This window comes from Syngnathus acus, chromosome 10, assembly GCF_901709675.1.
Source record: "Syngnathus acus chromosome 10, fSynAcu1.2, whole genome shotgun sequence".
Taxonomy (NCBI): domain Eukaryota; kingdom Metazoa; phylum Chordata; class Actinopteri; order Syngnathiformes; family Syngnathidae; genus Syngnathus; species Syngnathus acus.
In genome coordinates, this window is record NC_051095.1 from 15812508 (window position 1) to 15831288 (window position 18781).

The 18781-nt window shown below is 40.5% G+C and overlaps 1 protein-coding gene and 1 long non-coding RNA gene across 4 annotated transcripts; both read right to left on the bottom strand.

The window, feature by feature from the left end:
• Positions 1-3800: 3800 nt before the first annotated feature.
• LOC119129313 lies at positions 3801-12388 on the bottom strand. Of its 3 annotated transcripts, none has more exons than XR_005099165.1 (3): positions 12373-12388; positions 3919-4012; positions 3801-3828 (listed from the first exon to the last, which is right to left on the bottom strand). It is a non-coding gene; the product is annotated as an uncharacterized LOC119129313 (long non-coding RNA). The 3 variants fall into 3 exon arrangements; XR_005099164.1 differs by lacking the exon at positions 12373-12388 and adding an exon at positions 4103-4200; XR_005099163.1 differs by lacking the exon at positions 12373-12388 and having other exon boundaries at positions 3919-4194.
• LOC119129312 (hepatitis A virus cellular receptor 1 homolog) lies at positions 4372-5645 on the bottom strand. The gene is made up of 3 exons (XM_037262473.1): positions 5365-5645; positions 4940-5278; positions 4372-4441 (listed from the first exon to the last, which is right to left on the bottom strand). Exons 1-3 carry the CDS (start codon positions 5405-5407, stop codon positions 4386-4388), a joined length of 438 nt encoding a protein of 145 aa, XP_037118368.1. The 5' UTR covers positions 5408-5645; the 3' UTR covers positions 4372-4385.
• Positions 12389-18781: the final 6393 nt, after the last annotated feature.

An 18781-nucleotide genomic window follows, 5' to 3' on the forward strand; every position in this document is an offset into this window, starting at 1 on the left:
CACAAACAGTTCTGCAGGCCAAATAGATGTGCAAGATGTCTGCTTCCTACTTTGCGGTTTTGGTTCCTTCCCTTTCAAGTGACAAGCAGTTTCACTGTGATGAATAGACGGAACTGAGTTCATCAACAAACTTTAGAACAGCATCAGTCATCAGTGGTAACAAATTAAGCATTCCCAACTCAGAAATCAGTCAATCTTGAAATATGAGTTACAAATTTCAGCAATGCATTACTGCTCCATGGGCAGTAATCCATCTCGAAAAGGCCAGTTGACACCTTCTGGAAATTATAAATGAAAGTCTATTTTGGAATAAGAATGTTTGACTTCAATTTTGCACAAACACAGGAAACATAATGTTCCAGATCACCCTTTCAAAAACACCCCTTTTATAGTATTGGAAGAAAAAGGGTGAGATTGTTGCTTTAAAAAAAAAAAGAAAACTTCCATTCATTTTTTTTCACTACCCTACTCTTTGGGGTCACAGTGTTATGTGACAGAATGATGTTTAACCTTAAGTAGACATGAGACGGGATAGAAAAATGAGAAATAAACCGAAATAGGAACGTGCATGCAAGCAGACACTTCCAATACAGCCTGTTGGCTCTAAGTAGTGTCTGCCTATTCTACCTTCGGCCAAGTCAGTAAACGCACATGAACAGATAGCCATCATCGAGCTGCCTCAGGCAAGAGATGCCCGCCAAACATCGACATCTTGCTTTGTCGCTAGCGAAGTAATAATACAATAGAAGAGGGGAGAGAAACTGAGTCAACTTTTTCCCACTCAAACAGGAGTACTTGTGGTTATATATAAAACTAAATACATTTTGTGCGTGCAATGGCATATTACTTTTCAAACACACAAGGAGCTGGCGACTTCTGACATCAGGCAAGAGGCAGACTTTACTCCAGACTGGTTGCCTGTCAACCACAGGGCACGTTAAGAGACAGACAACATTCCCATCTCAAATTCACAAAGTGGAAATTGAACTTGCTGTCTGCATGCGAGTCAGGCGAGTTATAACTATTACAGTATCAGCAACGCTAATCAATCTGATCCAAATAGAGAGTGTTGTTCAGGGGCAAACAGCTGAGTGTGAATTTTGGTCAGCTGGAACTTTAGTAACCTCGCTATAGCATTCTCTCTTCCCAAAAGCAACAGCCATAACAAGCACAAATGCATTAGTAAGACTTCTCGCCACCAGTCGTTGCAGGGTAACGAGAAGTCATTGAGTGGGATTTCTCTCCCAAATGGCTCCGACAACAACTACGCTTTGCGGAGACATATGTAGGCTAAATGAGATGATGAGAAAAAACAATCGAGAGAAGAGGTGTGGTTTATTGTCTGTTTAATGAAGACATTTCAGCCCCCACAGCAAACCTCTCATGTTTGCTATAAAAGGGAGATGATCTGCATCCGTCATTAATAGCGAATAATTCACGGTTTATGGGAAAATCATGAGAAATCATATAACTTTATTGTGCAAATGACACTGGAATGACTCAGCACAAATTGCTGAATGAAGCAGTGATTACTGAATTTAACTGAAAGGAATAAAAACAATATTAAGGTAACTTAATACAGTACATATTTACTGTATATGTCATTAATAAAGCGGCGTAAGTACAGTAGGAAGTTCCACAGGAGTTCATGCAAGGACTTGTGTTACAAAAGATTTATTTCAAATCCACACTACGGTTTTTCCCCGGTTAAGTACCGTAATTTTCGGACTATAAGTCGCGGTTTTTTTCATAGTTTGGGTGGGGGGGCGACTTATACTCAGGAGCGACTTATATGTGGTTTTTTTTTTTTCAAAAAATTTCAAAAAAAAAATTTCAAAAAAAAAAAAATGAAACCGCGATAAACGAACCGCAATGTAGCAAGGGATTACTGTAATTTGAATTTCAAGTGACGACAGCAGCGCGAAACCATCTGCGTCACTCCAATTCATTAAATCCATCAATCGTCCTTTGTCAACAATGCGTGCGCGCCGCTGACGGCTTTTGCACTTAAAAATATTCCACAGGCCCATATAACGATATATAAATTATATATCAAATAACTATTATATAAGCAATAATGTTATCAAACCATCTGTGCACTCTAAATCATTAAATCCATCGATCAAATTCCTCGTCCTTTGTCAACATCGCCGCGCGTGCGCCCTGACGCCAGCCTCGTCGTTATTCCACAGATTTACTATATAACTATATTGTAGCGTTAACAAAGTTCAAGGAAAGACGTGGGTTTGGTAAACGGCTCTTTATTTAACAAAACAAACTTACAGGCGTGTGGCGGCGTGGACGTCCAGCCACGGAAGTGGACGAGAGCTCCATACGATAGGACCGGGCGTGCGTAGAAGCCATGACCGAGCCCCATGCACCGTCCTCGGACAGCCACCCGGCTGAGCGCCGGGCCTCGACTTCCATCCACGGAGCTGAAAGGCAGCTCGGTAGAGTAGGACCGGGCGTGCGTAAAAGCATTGTCCGAGCACCATCCACCGTCCCTGGACAGCCACCCGGCCGAGCGCCGGCGCCCGACTTCAATCCACGAAAGTGAAAGAAAGCTGGACGAGTGACGCGCGACGTCGCGCTGCTGACGTCAGCAGCGCGACGCGACGTCGCGGTCGCGCGTCAGCAGCGCGACGGTTGTTTACATAAAGGACAAAGATCGACTCGTCCAGCTTTCTTTCACTTTCGTGGATTGAAGTCGGGCGCCGGCGCACGCGCGGCGATGTTGACAAAGGACGAGGAATTTGATCGATGGATTTAATGATTTAGAGTGCACAGATGGTTTGATAACATTATTGCTTATATAATAGTTATTTGATATATAATTTATATATCGTTATATGGGCCTGTGGAATATTTTTAAGTGCAAGAGCCGTCAGCGGCGCGCACGCATTGTTGACAAAGGACGATTGATGGATTTAATGAATTGGAGTGACACAGATGGTTTTATTAACGTGTTATTTATGTAATAGTTTTTTGAATAACTCTGAATTTTACGTCAGGGCCGTTCTCAGCTCTTAGTTTGTGTTTATGTCACGTTAGCATAGCTATCGTTTAGCCTGTTGTTGCTCGTTCATGACTGTTCTTGGTGTTGGATTTTGTCGAATAAATTGCCCCCCAAAATGCGACTTATACTCCGGAGCGACTTATATATGTTTTTTTTCACTTTTTTGGGCATTTTATGGCTGGTGCGACTTATACTCCGGTGCGACTTATAGTCCGAAAATTACGGTAATCCCCAAGGAGTCTTAATGGACTTTCCCAGCTTTCTCCCAATGCCTCATCTTCATGCAGTCCTCCATTCTTCTAGGAGATTTCTGAGTCCTGTTGTCACGGCCATCTAACGTCGTCCACGTGAATGTGGTAAATATAAAAAAAAAAAATTATACTGATCCAGGTCAGGTGAGTAGGAAGTTTTACAACATGGCGACGTTTTGCTTGGCCAGTGTCGGACGCTCAGGGCAATTTGAGCAGATGTGATGTCATGGTCAAGCAGCCACGAATTGTTGGGCCGCTCTTGTCTCTTCAGCTGAAGAGAATGCCACGGGCTCTTTTTGCTGTCTGGTTAAAAGTCTGGCCCACAATCAAGGAAGAAACTCATAGTTTTGTAGTTGGTAAAATGTAGCGTATGCCAGTCCTGGCACTTTTCTGTCACACATTACATCTTACCTTACATACCTTAGATTAAAATGTTGTCTATGTAAACAGTAATTACAGCAAGGGCACTGAAGAGCAAAAGCAAGTGAATTCAGATAATTTCATACACATTCTCCATCGTTGAGGTTGTTCGGGGTTTAAGTGGACGAGGTCGTTTCTCTGCTGTGAGAAAATAAACACGGGAATTTGTCAGGTCAGTTTAATGAGCTGAACTTCATCTGAAAGACAGCATACCATTCACAAGATACTTACAGGCAATAAAGATTGTGATTATAAGCACAGTAAGGGAAACAATTGCTGCTATTCTGCAAATGTTACCTGCTCCTTGGAACGCTACGAGTGTATCCTGCAATTGAAAGTAAACCTCATCATTGGAGGAAACAGTAAAAAGCAATTCATTGCAGTAAACCTGTACACTTGTACCATCTATGCTCACCAATTGCGCAATGTTTTTGTGTCCTTGTAAAGATTAAAAATCTTCAGTTGTAAGGGAGTGTATGATGTGCGCTACAATATTTAGCCTCCTTGATGTTGATATATGTATATATATATATATATCAGTAGGGTAAAACTAACCTGTCTCACGACGGTCTAATCCCAGCACACGTTCCCTATATAGTATATATATATATATATATATATATATATGTGTGTGTGTGTGTGTGTGTGTGTGTGTGTGTGTGTGTGTGTGTGTGTGTGTGTGTGTGTGTGTGTGTGTGTTATACTGTACTGGTGAAGAGCGTGTTGATTGTTGCCTGGATGGAAGTTTGGAGAGCTGAAATAAACAAATACACACACACACACGCACACACACACACGCACACCATTTGTAGTAATCAAAGTCAAAGTCAAAGTCTGCTTTATTGTCAATTTCTTCACATGCCAAGACACACAAAGAAATCGAAATTACGTTCCCACTATCCCACGGTGACAAGACATAGTACACAATACGAAAAAAAATAAAAACAAGAAGGCACAAACAATGAATAAATAAGAGTGATGAATAAATAATAAATAAACAAATAACATAATAAATAAGAGGAGCAAAAATGGAGTATGTGTGCATACAGCAGACAGTCAGAATAGAGCGCAAAAGTACAGGATGCTACGCAGAAGGGGGGAGAGAGTTCAGGATCCTAACAGCCTGGAGTATGAAGCTGTTGGTGAGTCTGTTAGGGAAATGAGCACATTTTGTCCACTGCTAGAGTAAGGATGACGGCAAGAATGATGAAGCAGCAGAAAATGCTTCAATGGGAAAAAGCCACATGTTCACCTTCTTCTATGGCCAAGTATATGTGGACTTTATAGTCATTGAACCACCCTGGCAGTTCGACACTGCAGCTATACACCCCACCATCGCCGGGTTGAGCATTCAGGATGGTCAGGGACACGTCTCCATCACTGAGGCGGCCCAGCAGCTGGTATCTAGATTTGCTGATGAAGGGCTCTACCCCATCTGTGGCGTAGACAATGCTGTTTGAGCATCCTAAAATAGAGAGCTCTCCTTGACCCCAACAGAAGCTCAACAGTCCATGAGCTTGGGCGTCGTAGGTACAGGGCGACGTGACATTTTGTCCAACGTAACCACTGAGTTTGAGGGCGTCGGCGCAAACTGCAAAGGATGAGCACAGATCTAAAATGTGAACCCCTCACAATGCACCCACTCGGAGCTACAAAAAGAACCAAATATTGACTTACCTTGGCTCAGGACGGACAGGAATAAATAACAGATACCACGCATGTGTAGGCTTTTCTATCTCAACTGTACACTGAAATGAGAAGACCTATCTTCCCCCACACAACGGCATAACGTCTCGTGCATTTTTAACTTCCCTTTCGTGACATTAAGGAAGGAAAACCTGTAGACTTAGATAAGTCTTTGACTTCTCTTTAGATCAACGATAAAGAAAGGTAGTATCGTTCAATTCAAATAAAGCAAAGAACCTGGCAGATATTTTTGTTGGGGTTTTTTGGGGAGGGGGAGCCTTGATCACTACTGTTGATTTCCCATGTAAAAAGTACAAATAAAGCTATTGACTTAAAGACAGAAAAGTTAGCAACGATACATAGTATAGATTAAATTCAATTTCAAATGTTTTCTCTTCGCAAGAAATAAATTATAATAGTGGTAATTTAGAAATCATATGAGAATGTATTGGATTCAGTTAAAATATTTTGTCTTAACAAGAACAAAAATGTATCCCTGTTTACATTTTCACAAAAGTTTTTTTTTTACTTGTTTTTCTTTAGTAATATTAACAACCCCATTGCTTTAATCTGTGTTTTCTTTGCTGATGTTTCAGGGTTAGCATGAATTTTTCTGTTTACTCTGAACTTCCTTCCTTGGATTTCTCTCCTTGCCTCCAAGCTGCAGACCAGAAAACTCTGAGTTTAAAATGACCCAACAGTAAATGGAGGGAAATAAAGCAATCAGATATTCATGTGAAAGCAATTTAAAATTAGGTCTTGGTCCTTATTGAAATGTGTCTAGGGACTTCTGAATGTGGACAAGAAAATGTGTACAGAAGTCAACTTTTACCTCAGGGAGCCTTTGGCCTCATGCTTTTAATAAACGACTTGTGCTTCGTGATCTGACATTGTTTAAGAGTCCATAGAAGTTCAAAAAAAAAAAAAAGTAGGGCCAGATCCCAATGTCACCCTGTCACTGGATTAACAATTGCTTGTTTCTTTGCAGAAGGAAACGATCAGTGGTGTCTCAATTTAACCTCCAACCTCTGCTGTGAACTTTGCTCTAATTGGAGGGGAGTTTTGTTTACGTTTATTTCCTGTCCAGTGCAAAATTTGAGCCGCTGTTAGGCCACTATAAAGATAATTTTTTAAAGTTGGATTCAGTGGTATAAAAGTGCTCCCAAGCCAAAGTGTCTCACCAATCAATGCCTGAGCAACTTCTGCTGATTTCTGACAAAACAGGGAGCAAACATAGAAGAAGAAGTGAGACTCCAAAGGTCAGAGTCTGAGTTTATTTTTGCATTGGAGAAGGTGGAGTCGTGCGCTTCCGCATTCAGGCGAATACGTAAAGCTTGCTGAATTCACTTTATAAAGTCTGCAAAGGTGAGGAAAGGAAAAAAAAAAAGATATTGTGAACATGCTGAGCTGCCAACGACTTTCTTCAATAAGCAGTTCTCCACGTTGGTCGGCTGGAAAAATGCCCAAACATCCTGCCAAAAGGATTGTCACTTGCCTTCACTTGAACCACACGCACTTATCATACCACACATCAGGACAACCTTGAATAGCATAACATTGTTTAATGGGACACTTAAGATGTGCTTGACCCAACATTTCTATATATTGTGATGTCAACACAGGAAAAAGTTCATTGTTCTGAGCACCCCAAATGGCTAACAGCAGACACTTCCCCAAATTAAATATTTAGACCTACTAACAATAGAGACGTCACAGGAGAACCCTTTAAAGCACAACGGAAAAAATCCCATAATTTATTATTGAAAATTTCAAGGACTTAACAAATATTATGGTTTGCTCATCTTGATCTGCCTGCCCGCTACCCTCCTGTGAAGGATGGCACAATCGTCAGTTGGATTAGTCGCTTTCTAAAGAAACCACCAGAAGCGACTTACTCTGACTTCTGAATCATTCGTTCTTTGTTATTTTGCCTGATGTGACGGCAGGTTAATCGCATTGCAGTACATGCTATTGAAAACAATTCAAAAAGCCACATTGCATGTGTGTGTGTGTTCGTGTGTGTATGTATGCGTGTGTGTTTGTGTGTGTGCACACATGTATACAGCACAAGCCCTTTCCAGACTTCTTGCTTCCCAGTCATCCCTCCAGGGATTGTGTTAGAATATCTCCCTATTTGCTCCTATTAATATCCCTCTGGGGAATACCAGAACACTTGGGGAGTTTGGGAGCGGAAACACCTCACTCCTGGAAAAGAGAGCTGGATAAGGCTGGGAAAAAAAACTGGACTGAGACTGAATGCAAGGAAAATAATACTTTGGGAAGACTTGTTCACTCTTTATGTGGATTTCGATGTCCAAGCTGAATATTGTCAGTGTCATGTGAGATTTTTTGTTATTTATACTTAGTTCTTTTAGTCTGAAAGATGGTCAGAGATGGTTCAGGGGGGTAAAACACTTACTCATGGTACCAGTGTTAAGCAAAGAGGACCTTTTGTGACGTCTAACGTTGAATGGTTGTTCAATACCAGAATTCCACCAAATCAATTGCCGAAGAAAAAAAAAATAATCAGGCACATGCCTTTTATTTCTTACAAAAACCTCTGGAGATGTCGTATTCAGCCATCATAGCCCGCACCTCTGGAAAATTTGGCATCAAGACTGCTGAAATTGTTGATATTACTAAAAGGAGGCTCAAGACTAAGATGGTAGCTTAGTGTTTAACTGATTCTTTTTTTTTTTTTTTTTTATTAATTTTGATACAGTATTGTCTCGGTTCACATATTTATTCATTTAACTCAGCATTTTTTATTCCTTTTATCTACTCACCAATTTATTCATACATCAGGTTTAGTCATTTATATCTGCATTTCCTTTACCGTCTCTCCTATCATCCTAGGATAAAAAGATAATAACTCCAGTGTCACCTCATTGGAGCCTCCACATTGACACGAGTGTTTGGTTCGCCTCTGGGGATGTCAGCCTGCGGATTCCCTGGACTGCACATTGTGTGGAGTTTCCCCATGTCTACCCAGGCTGGGTGGTCTCTGTGGCAACATCTCCTGTGGTTGCAGACTGCGGCACCTCTCAATGTGGATTGCTTCCCCTCGATAGATTTACGCACCTGGATCATCTCTGTCGTTCCATTGTCTCTAGTCTACACTGTGACTTACACTGTGACTACATTGTGTGTGTTTGGAGATGGGAGGGCTGGATTTACATGTATTGGTATTTCTGTTCATTAATGTGTCCAAATAATTGCCCATTAATTTGATGATTAGTTGTCAAACAATAGATCAACTTTGACACTTCTAATTAGAGGACTATTTTATCCTCCAAATATAGTATATCAATTGTCATTCACAATCATCAAATTTACTTTCACTGTTGAATTGATGTTTTAAAATGTTGGTAACAAACAACCTCGTGCGATTATTGTAACATTTATTCATCAAAGAAAATCACCAAGTACTATGATGATGCAGCAGGTATATGACTGCGCTTGTGTTTTTGTTGACTTTGTTTTAATAATAATTGGTTAGGATTTGACTATTGCTGCTCTTGCCTGGTAGCAGGTGTTTTATATATCATGGTCAAGGTTGGGTGCTTGTGTCACCCCTCAGGGGCTACAAAAGCTTTTGGCTTGGATCGAGACACCAGTGTGGTGTTTGACTGTTTTTAGGTTGGTAAGCCATTTTTGTTGGGTTTATGATGTTGCCATTTTCAGCTTCATGCTGGTTTGGGTTGGTTTTGGCAAGGTGAATCACAAAGCTTGATTTGATATTTTTGTCTACCTCTGGCCATTTCTGCTGGTGTGCTGTTGTGCCATGTTGTAATTGTAAGACCTGTGGCGTTTTCCGCCTGGCGTGTGCTTTTGTTTAATAATTCTATCCACCTCAGGCATTTTTGCCGGCATGGTGTTTTGCTTCGGTGTACTGGACTCACTGTGTCTTTTTTGTTCAATAATTATAACCTCCGGCATTTTCTGCTGATGTGTGGTTTAACTTTGATACATTGAACCATGTGTGTCACTTTCTGCCCAGTGTGAAGTTTTGACTTAATAATTGGCCACCTCTGGCTTTTTCTGTCGGATTGGATTTTTTGGGGGGGCCAGGGGGTATATATTTTTTTTCCATTGCAAAATTTAAAGATTATCAAAAAGCTACTTAAAAACTGCTTTAGTGGTAAAAATGATAGTGATTTATTGATGTATTTATTGTTTATAATAGAAATAACAGCTTTGATTACTTTTCAGGAATAATTGTGTTTGATCTTCGAAGTTCCTCTGTAATATTCAATGTATTCACGTGAGTACAATTTTATGCAGTCACTCTCTTGTACGGACAACATTCGCAAAGATAAACATGTCCTGATCTGAAAAGTCGAGGAATATATTCATTCTGACCTGACACTGATCCGAATCCTGCTCTCATTCTGCTGGGAAAAGAAGTTCACTTATGTCTTACTTGTGCAACCACCCCTGCATTATAGGGACAGAGGGATGCTAAGAAAACACAACATGAGGAGAATACCACTGGGAGGAAAATATCGTCACTAATAGCTGAGCTTTACGGCTCCAAGCTTCATGAAACTGAGGAGGGAACGATGAGAGATAAACAGCGACATAATCGGGGTCAAAGAAGTTAATCAAGAGCAGGTTAGAGGTTTAATTCCTCCAGGCTATTATCTTATCCTCCCGGAGCTTCTGTCAGACTGTTTTTTCCTGTCGACGAAGCCCGGCCTCAATACAGCGAATCTCAACAAGTCTGGAATCTGTGGCACCAGAAAGAGCACGAGTCAAGGTTCATGAGAAAATGGATGTTTGTCTGCATTTCAGCACATATGCAGGTCAATTAAGTTGTGTATAAAGGAACAGCTTATATGCGGTCTGATTTACGATTCACATCCACTTAACTTACAGGCACACTCCTCCAGGTCTGCAAGAAGTGGATTGGTGTATTACACATGCGAGACAAAGGAGTGTGTTGGAAACGCCTATCTTTGGCAGACTTCCATATTAGTGTGCCGTCAGACGGACTGAGCAGTTAGTCGTATTTGACCCCGGCTGGGGACAAATACACGGACGGATGTAAAACCACTTCCAGGTATCCATAGTCCGTCGATTTTTGTAACTTTCTCGTCCCTCACTCGTTGGCAGCAAAATGGGTATACGTCTGGTATGAACAGACAAAACCCTGGGACGGGATGCCCACCTCTGTGAAATAGCACAATTAGGTTATGAATCGCATGGAAACAGTGAAAAAAAAATACATGGACTTGAATATTCTACCAACGCAATCAGGCCTCTGATAAAAAGATTGATGTTGCATCCAATCCAAGATATAAATTGGCAAAAAAGAGTCGAGCACCTGTGACAGTCTCATCCTAAGAAAAGCTTGTTTTGGTAATTCAATGTTGTCCGTGTTTGATTGAGCACAGTTATTTTCTTTTCCAATACTGGAACTTTTGTAACTTTCTCATGTTTTAGTAAGTGTCAGCAGCATCACGGTCAGGGTCAGAGCTGGAATCTGTAGTCAGACCAATTTACTTTAGGAATGGCAGGAATTTCTATATACACACGAACACATTGACCACTGAGCTACTCCATCAAAAGGAACGGAAGGAAACTTGCTGTGTGCACAGGAGACCCAGTGGCGAGCAGTTGAGAGGAAGCCAAGTTGGTGGAAAAAAAACTCACCTGGAAGGTCAATTGTTGCATTCCTCTGGGAAGTTTGTGCTTATTAGGTGTATCTCTCAGTGTACACTGTTTGTGTTTCAAATGTAGTCTAGTCTGAAGCAGAAAAAGGATGTTAAACATTTCTAATGATGTTTTGCTTTCTGAACTACAGTGGAATCTCAATATTGAACCTCCAAAAGGTCACACTTGTAAGAAACAAAAGTACTTTACACAGTCTGAGGCCAAACTTGTTTTTTAATGAGCCTTTTAGAAAGTAGTCAATTTTACTTCTACTTCTACCACTACTACTAAATTGTTAACTATAGACAAAAACAATGGTGCCTGAAGGAACAATCAATTACCGTATTTTCCGCCCTAAAAGGCGCACCGGATTATAAGGCGCACCTTCAATGAACGGCCCATTTTAAAACTTTGTCCATATATAAGGCGCACCGGATTATAAGGCGCATAAAATAGAAGCTATACTGCAACAAACTGAGGTTGACTAGGGTTGCGGTATGCATCCACTAGCCAATAACCAACGAGCCCTCTGTAAACAATCGCGTTTCTCAAACGATCTCCTATAAAATGATCGGAACTGACTAAAGTTCGATCTAACGCATTGGTACTACTTACCTATGTTTCCCTTCCATATCGATCCGTAGATTTACTCGAAACATTAACAGAGCAGCCTATTTTGATATGAAATAGCCTGGTACGTATAGCAGCTATCGTTATAGCAGTGGTTCCCAAACTTTTGCAGGCTGGCGCCCCCTTTGGCTCCCCAGTGAATTCCTAGCGCCCCCCCCACCCCCAAGGCATTTATATAAATAAATAATACATTTATATAAATAAATAATACATTTATAATATCATTACCATTACGTTGAATTAGTGGGAGCACTGAGTTTGTTTCTCAGAAACGAGCCGGTCCCATCTAGACGTAATCGGAGACAATGACACCCGAAGTGATTTAAGGTTTGTCTTTTATTGCAGGATGCTTGGTCTCCATGTGTTGAAGCAGTTTTGAATGCTTCACTGCCTGGTTAGTTAGCCTGTCGCCACATATTAGCTTTGCGGGCTCGACTAGGGAAACATGTCACGTGACCGGGACGAGTGTCTTGAACTGAATTAATTGATCGTCGATAAAAAAAAAAATTCTGTGCGGCTTGGCGGCCCGGTACCAAGTGACCCACGGACCGGTACCGGTCCGCGGCCCGGTGGTTGGGGACCACTGCCCTAACCAGCTCAACACAACACAACCCCAATTTCATGTTGACTTGAACTCAAGATGATGTTGACCGCCAGAATGCAGTTTTTATTATAAGATAAAATTCTGAACATTACAAGCTTGAAATTACAAACCTGAGCTTTTGCTTTTGTAGTCTATGCTGTCGGATCTGACTGGGCCAGAGCGGCGTGTTGTGTACAAATCGACTGCCGCCCCCCTACCGCCCCCCTACCGCCCCTTTCTTCCTCACCGCCCCCCCAGATCTTTCCACCGCCCCCAGGGGGGCGGTACCGCCCACTTTGGGAACCACTGCGTTATAGCATTAGCCATCCGCAAAGTCCCACGAGCCTCAGCTCGCAATCTCCCATGAGCCTCAGCAAAGTGTAAACAATTGCGTTTCTCAAACGATCTCCTATAAAATGATCGGAACTGACTAAAGTTCGATCTAACACATTGGTACTGCTTACCTATGTTTCCCTTCCATATCAATCCGTAAATTTACTCGAAACATTAACGGAGCAGCCTATTTTGAAATGAAATAGCCTCGCGGGTACAACAGCTATTCGGTGACGCCCCCTGACTACAGTTACCGTAATGTTGGGAAGCGATGCGACCTTGTAATTTACTAGTCGTACTAAAACGTACTGAAACATTTTGGCAGAGCACTGTGTACAACCAGTATGGATCAACAAATTCATCAATTGATCCATATATAAGGCGCACTGGACTATAAGGCGCACTGTCGGCTTTTGAGAAAATTTTAGGTTTTTAGGTGCGCCTTTTAGGGCGGAAAATACGGTACATTCCAACAAGCAACTTGGCTATAGTCAGCTGGTATCCGTTTCAGATACCAGTGGCTCTGAGCAGGATACGCACACGGTAGAAATAATTGATTCTATTATAATATAGAATAATTGACATGATATTTGAATGATACGCAAGTTATTCATGCTCCTGCATTTCATTGGGCAACATTTCCTGTTTAATAGCCTCCATGGTATGGGTCCCATATCTGGTAAATGGGTAGATTGCAATGGGTCTGTTGCAGCAAAAAGGAAAGGCGTGGTAACAAGTAGGCTACAGAAATCATGACTGCCAGTTACAATGGTGACCACTGAATATACTATATATAGGAATATATAGGAATGTATATAGAGTGTCTGAAGTCTCAAATGCATCCTCTCTCTAGCAAGACAAAATGAGAAATACACTACGTTTGATCGATGTTTAGTTTTGTTAACATCGTTTGATCATCGATCATCGTTGAGACAACAAGTTGGTGGTATTTGGCTGGTAAGAATGTTTGTGCTCTGCCGTGTGAAAACAACTTCTATGGACGACGATCAATCCCAACCCTGTATCTTAATAATAATAAAGACTTACAAAAAGATTAATATCCAAGTCTGTTTTGTGTGTTGCTACCATGGGTTGGGAAATAACATCAACCCACTCTACTTTTATAAAGGAGTCTCCCAAAGACAAACGTATATGTATTATTAATGTTATAGTTAATGCAGTTTATCATCATAACATCAGCGTTGCAGTCAGTGGACAGTGCAGTTTGATCTACTGAGCAACCTCTAAAGATGAATACCACATGCAGCTCAATGAAAAATCTATGGAATAATAGACCTTAGAGTTACACAAACATGACCTCCGCGTTACTCGCAACACCTCGGAAAATCTTGTGCGACTTATAAACAATTATCTCAACCATAGTGGTTCGCAGAATTTTTTTTCGGCTGACCCTGTAAATAACGATGGCAGCCTCAAGTCAGTTTGGTCTCTTATGCAAGTTATCTAGACAGTCTTTGTCCAGGCTGCTCAATATTGTTTAAAAGATAACAACAGACAAATGACACCACAGGTTGAACCGATTGCGCTCAAGGACCCCGCCCCCCTTGCCATATATCCATAACTGTTTCATGTTAATCATTAAAGATTGGGTATATATTTTTATAGTTTTACAGCAGTTTCCTTTCCACATTTAAAGATACAGCCGTTAATAATATAAAGATGCTACCAGAGGAAATTCTGTATATAAAATATATCAAGCAGGAATGTTTTGTGGGCAATCTTAGAGGTTAGAATATTTTATTCTTAAACTCGTTACCTTGTTTGTGAGAACCCAAATATCATGAGCAAAAATGGGGAACTAATTCTACCAATTCAGTTGAAATGTCTGTCAAGCATAAATCCCATGTTAACAGAATGGGACTTTAAATGGTAATGTTTGTGTTGTTTACAGGATGAATACCCTGCTTTAGCTATTTAAAAATGAACATATCTAAATTGGTATTTCAATGGAAAAGATCGTAAAGAATATTTTTAGTCTTACAAAGTAATTTAGAAGTTGTCTCTTCGCCCATGAGCAAAGGGTATGTTGATTAGACCTTTGTTCAGACTCTCCCCCCTTTGGCACATGGCTTTCAAGTAAACATGAAGATTTTCTGGCACAGAAATGGATGGCCAATCAGTGAAATGACTCCCATTATGAAACGCTGACCTCTCTTAATGCAATTGTGCTCCCTGATGTGGACGGAACATGGAAATACTTGTAGAAAACTCACTGCCGTCTCCTTGGAGATACGCTGGCATCAACCGAGCAGCTCGCTTGATTCCACGGCTCCAAGTTCTCACAGACGCATTTTGCATTACAATGAGGCAAACGAACAAAAGCAACAACAGTTATGTGCCGTTTGAGAAATCAAGCCAAAGTTTCAGGAAGCAACACCTTGCAGATGTTGCTCATCGTGAGGAACAATAATTGCACGCGGCAGAGAGGTGGAGACAGTGACGGATGATCTTGAGCTTCTATTGTAGGGATGTTTGCTTTGGCTGAGCTACGTGGATGTGAACAGTGTTTGTGCTGCGGGGCTGCAGTAAGCCTTTGCTTATCATCATTGACATAAGTTTCTGCTCAGAGCGGTTTAGATACTAACGTCTTTGAACTGGAAGGTCACTAGATGTCCTTTGAAATGAAAGCCGGCACACCCATAATGTACTTTGTGCATTTCAGTAGCTTGCTGTGCTGCGCTAAAGAGCCTTAAGGCCTACTAAAAGAATCATCATTATCACTGCCATTTTTGAATGAGGCTATTAAAACAGAGCAGATGCAACATTGTAATTTGTCATTGATGGAGGAAGGAATATTTGAATGACAGACGTGTGAAGCATGGGAATGGGAATGGAATTGTAATTTTAATAAACTGAAATCCTAAAATGGCAGTCCAGTCTTCCATGTAGCTATAGCAGGATTTGTGGTGCTCTCCTTTTCTCTCAGCACAGAGGTGGTGATGGGGGCCTTATTTTTTTCAACTTGATACTGTTTGTTGACCATGTGTGGTCTGACCTTGACATATGTTGTTCAGTGTTTTCAAAAGGGGAAAAGTGGTATGCTTGTTTGCTCCATGCAGTCACTAAAAATGTCTTCGGTTGAAATAAAGGACACGCAGATGCTGTGAATCTTTGAACTTTTTACAACCTTAACTCATTCACTGCCAGGCATTTCAGTTATTTTGACACACAGAATGTGATATGTGAAGCACTTATTACAGATGCAGCTGTTGTAAAATGTGCTATATAAATAAAGTTGTATTGTGTTATGTTGTGTTGTATTGTATTGTATTGTATTGTATTGTATTGTATTGTATTGTATTGTATTGTTCAACCTTAGCAGAGATCTGCGCTCCACCAAGTTCCATTGTAAAAAAACGTTTTTTTAGATTAAGAGATGGGGAAAAATGAGGCGATACCGTCGGTGTATCCTGTTACCGCTACAGATCACCACAACAGGGAGTCCGTGTCTTAATGATGTAGTTGTGAATATGAATAATAAAGTACTGTATCAATGGAAAAGAATGATAAAGTCTGAGAAGAGCTCCGCTACACTGACTATCGCTTCTCCACATATTCATTGTGATGACATTAATTAAAACAGAGCGAAGATAGCGGTTCTGCTCCCACATGGCCTGCTAATATCCATTATGAGTGTGAGTATGTCTTCTGGCGGTGCATGTGTGTGTGTTTTCCACAAAGGAGGGCATCAGAGAAAGATGTGTCATTAAGTCTGAAACCAGCCACAGACCAAATTGCCAATTTCTACAGCACCAAAAAATCTATACGCTTACAATTCAGTTTGAAAAACCTTTCTGGGTTGACCTAACAGTTAAAACTTCAACAATATATCTAAAAAAAATAAAGGGAGTGATGAGGAACCCCTCTCCCCAAAAGGCACCCATGCTGTCTTCACACCTGACAAAACAAAGCAAGTGCTGCTCGAGTCACCAGAAACAAAACAAGGTGGGTGTGAAATAGTGTGGGATGAGAATGAGACAGCTGCCAACATGAAGAAGACAAGCGAGCGCAGCTGCAGATTCACTGACAGAAAGTTTGCTGCACATCACCTCCTCGATTGGTATTGTATTGACATTTCATTACAAACTGGGTCTTCATTTCACCTACAATGGCCTCATTAGGCTCCGTAATCACTGAACGGTTCACTTAGTTTGGAAACAATTGCAGCATCACTACTGGGGAGAGATGCAGTGCATCAAATCCTTTGAAGACCTCATTGACAATGGATATAGACAACTGAAAAGTTAAGGCAAGGCAAGGCAGGGCAGTTTTATTTATATAGCACATTTCATACACGAGGTAACTTAATGTGTGTCACAGAACCAAAAGTACCTCAAAGCTTTTGCAAACAAACAACGAAAGACATCCAAAGGCAAAGCAGTTACAAAACAAACAAAATTAGCTTCGTAAAAATGATCAAAAGAATATCCATCGACAACAATTAAACACATTTACATGCAAAATATTTCAAGGGATTTAAAAAACAAGGAAAGAAATAAAAATTGCCTTTTAAAATGACTGACAGTGAAATTGATTTTAATGCTTTGAAGACAAATGAAAACTCAGCATTTCAAGATTAAAATTGTTGATTCCAGTAGCTCACACGTTCCACTTTTGTCCACTTACTGCTATCTACTTATGTGTAAAAATGTTTTACGATCATGCAGTGGTGTTGGTCAAGATATACTGTATGTGCTTGGAATGTTATATCCATGTGGGAATGGCAATCCGAGAAGACGAACAGTGATTGATTGCTCGTGTAATGAATTTTCCTTTAATCACCTTTTAACAATGTTTGCTTTTCCCCTCTGAAGTTTAGGTGACCCACTGGTAACAAGCATTGAAGGGTTGTACTACTCACAGCCAAGTTAAACTTAACCTCTGACCGTCTTGTATGCCCCCCCCCCCGCCCGTGCTCTTAGTCAAATAAGAAATCTATAAAGCTTGCGACCTCATGCTATTTTATTTCTTTGATGCCTAACATATGTATGTACGCCAATGTCCTGCATTCACTTCCCATGTTATGAAATCAATTTGATGAATATTGCAAGCGATCCTTTCAATATTTTGTTTTTGATGAGCCCACCTTGGTGTCTACCTTGAATCATAATTGATGAAATAACATGTATTTCTAATATGCTGTATATCAGTATATATGCAGGAGGATAGGCACATTTACTTCCAATGATCGTTTTATGATATGATTATCTCTTGGGGGCTTGGAACTCACATTCTGTACACGCAGGGTACTGGGTTAAGCTAGCATGCAGCAAGCTGTTTCTGAATGGTACCAGGTTCATGAGCAAGATTTCTCTTGCCTTATGTAGCTACAATACTTGCAGAACCTTCTGTGACCTTGTGTTGCTCAGCTAAATGAGAGATGTAGAAAGACCAAAAAATAAATCAAAAATACAGCCTGCTGGTGTCCCGGTGTTCCCCATCTATCACTGCTGCTTGAAGGCTTGAGAGACAGATGGTCAACTCTAAATGCCCCACCTAAGTATTAAAACAATACATTCAAAGATACAAAAAAATAATTCTATTTAATTTGTTATTTGAAAGTGTATAAATCAGAAAATGTCATGTACGGTGTTACAATAGACTGGATCTGTTGGTGCAGCAGGACCAATGTGCAATATCATTTAGATGGCGATTTGGGAATCAATAAGTGGTGTACTGGCAGAGACTCTATGGGATGGAGAACACAAATACATTTTGGATAGGGCTACTAATAAGATGGAGGATAAGTTGTTGTTTGTGGATACAGGAGGTTTTGACAGACTTGGGCAACGCATTTAGAGATGAACCTAGTAAGACTCAGATGTGTTTTAAGTCTTTTACTGCATTGTTTAAAAAATAAAACACTGGCAGTTTTAAGTCTGATTGCTATCTTCTGCCACATTACTTTCTAAGACAAAAGGGAAAACTAAATAGGCAATTAAAATTTCACTCACTAATTGCCATAATTAATTAAGATGTGGAGCTGTAGTGAGTCATGTGAATGATAACTCATTTGTGCACAAAATGTTTGTCGATATGCGTGTTAGTTTCTTGCTAGTTGAAATGTCGATGAAAATGCAATTTCCTTTGTGAGCGGGCTTTTGATTAGTATTTATGTTCAAATGCTGTTCTTTACAGAGAAAGCTTACCTACATGGGATTCAGAATTGTGAGAAAAGTACACATA

Coding starts and splice junctions, on each gene's coding strand:
- LOC119129312 (XM_037262473.1), bottom strand. CDS start 5,407: ATGCGTGGTATCTGTTATTTATTCCTGTCCGTCCTGAGCCAAG. Junction 5,279..5,364: donor CCTGTCCGTCCTGAGCCAAG/GTAAGTCAATAT, acceptor CATCCTTTGCAG/TTTGCGCCGACGCCCTCAAA. Junction 4,442..4,939: donor ATACTTGGCCATAGAAGAAG/GTGAACATGTGG, acceptor TGTTTATTTCAG/CTCTCCAAACTTCCATCCAG.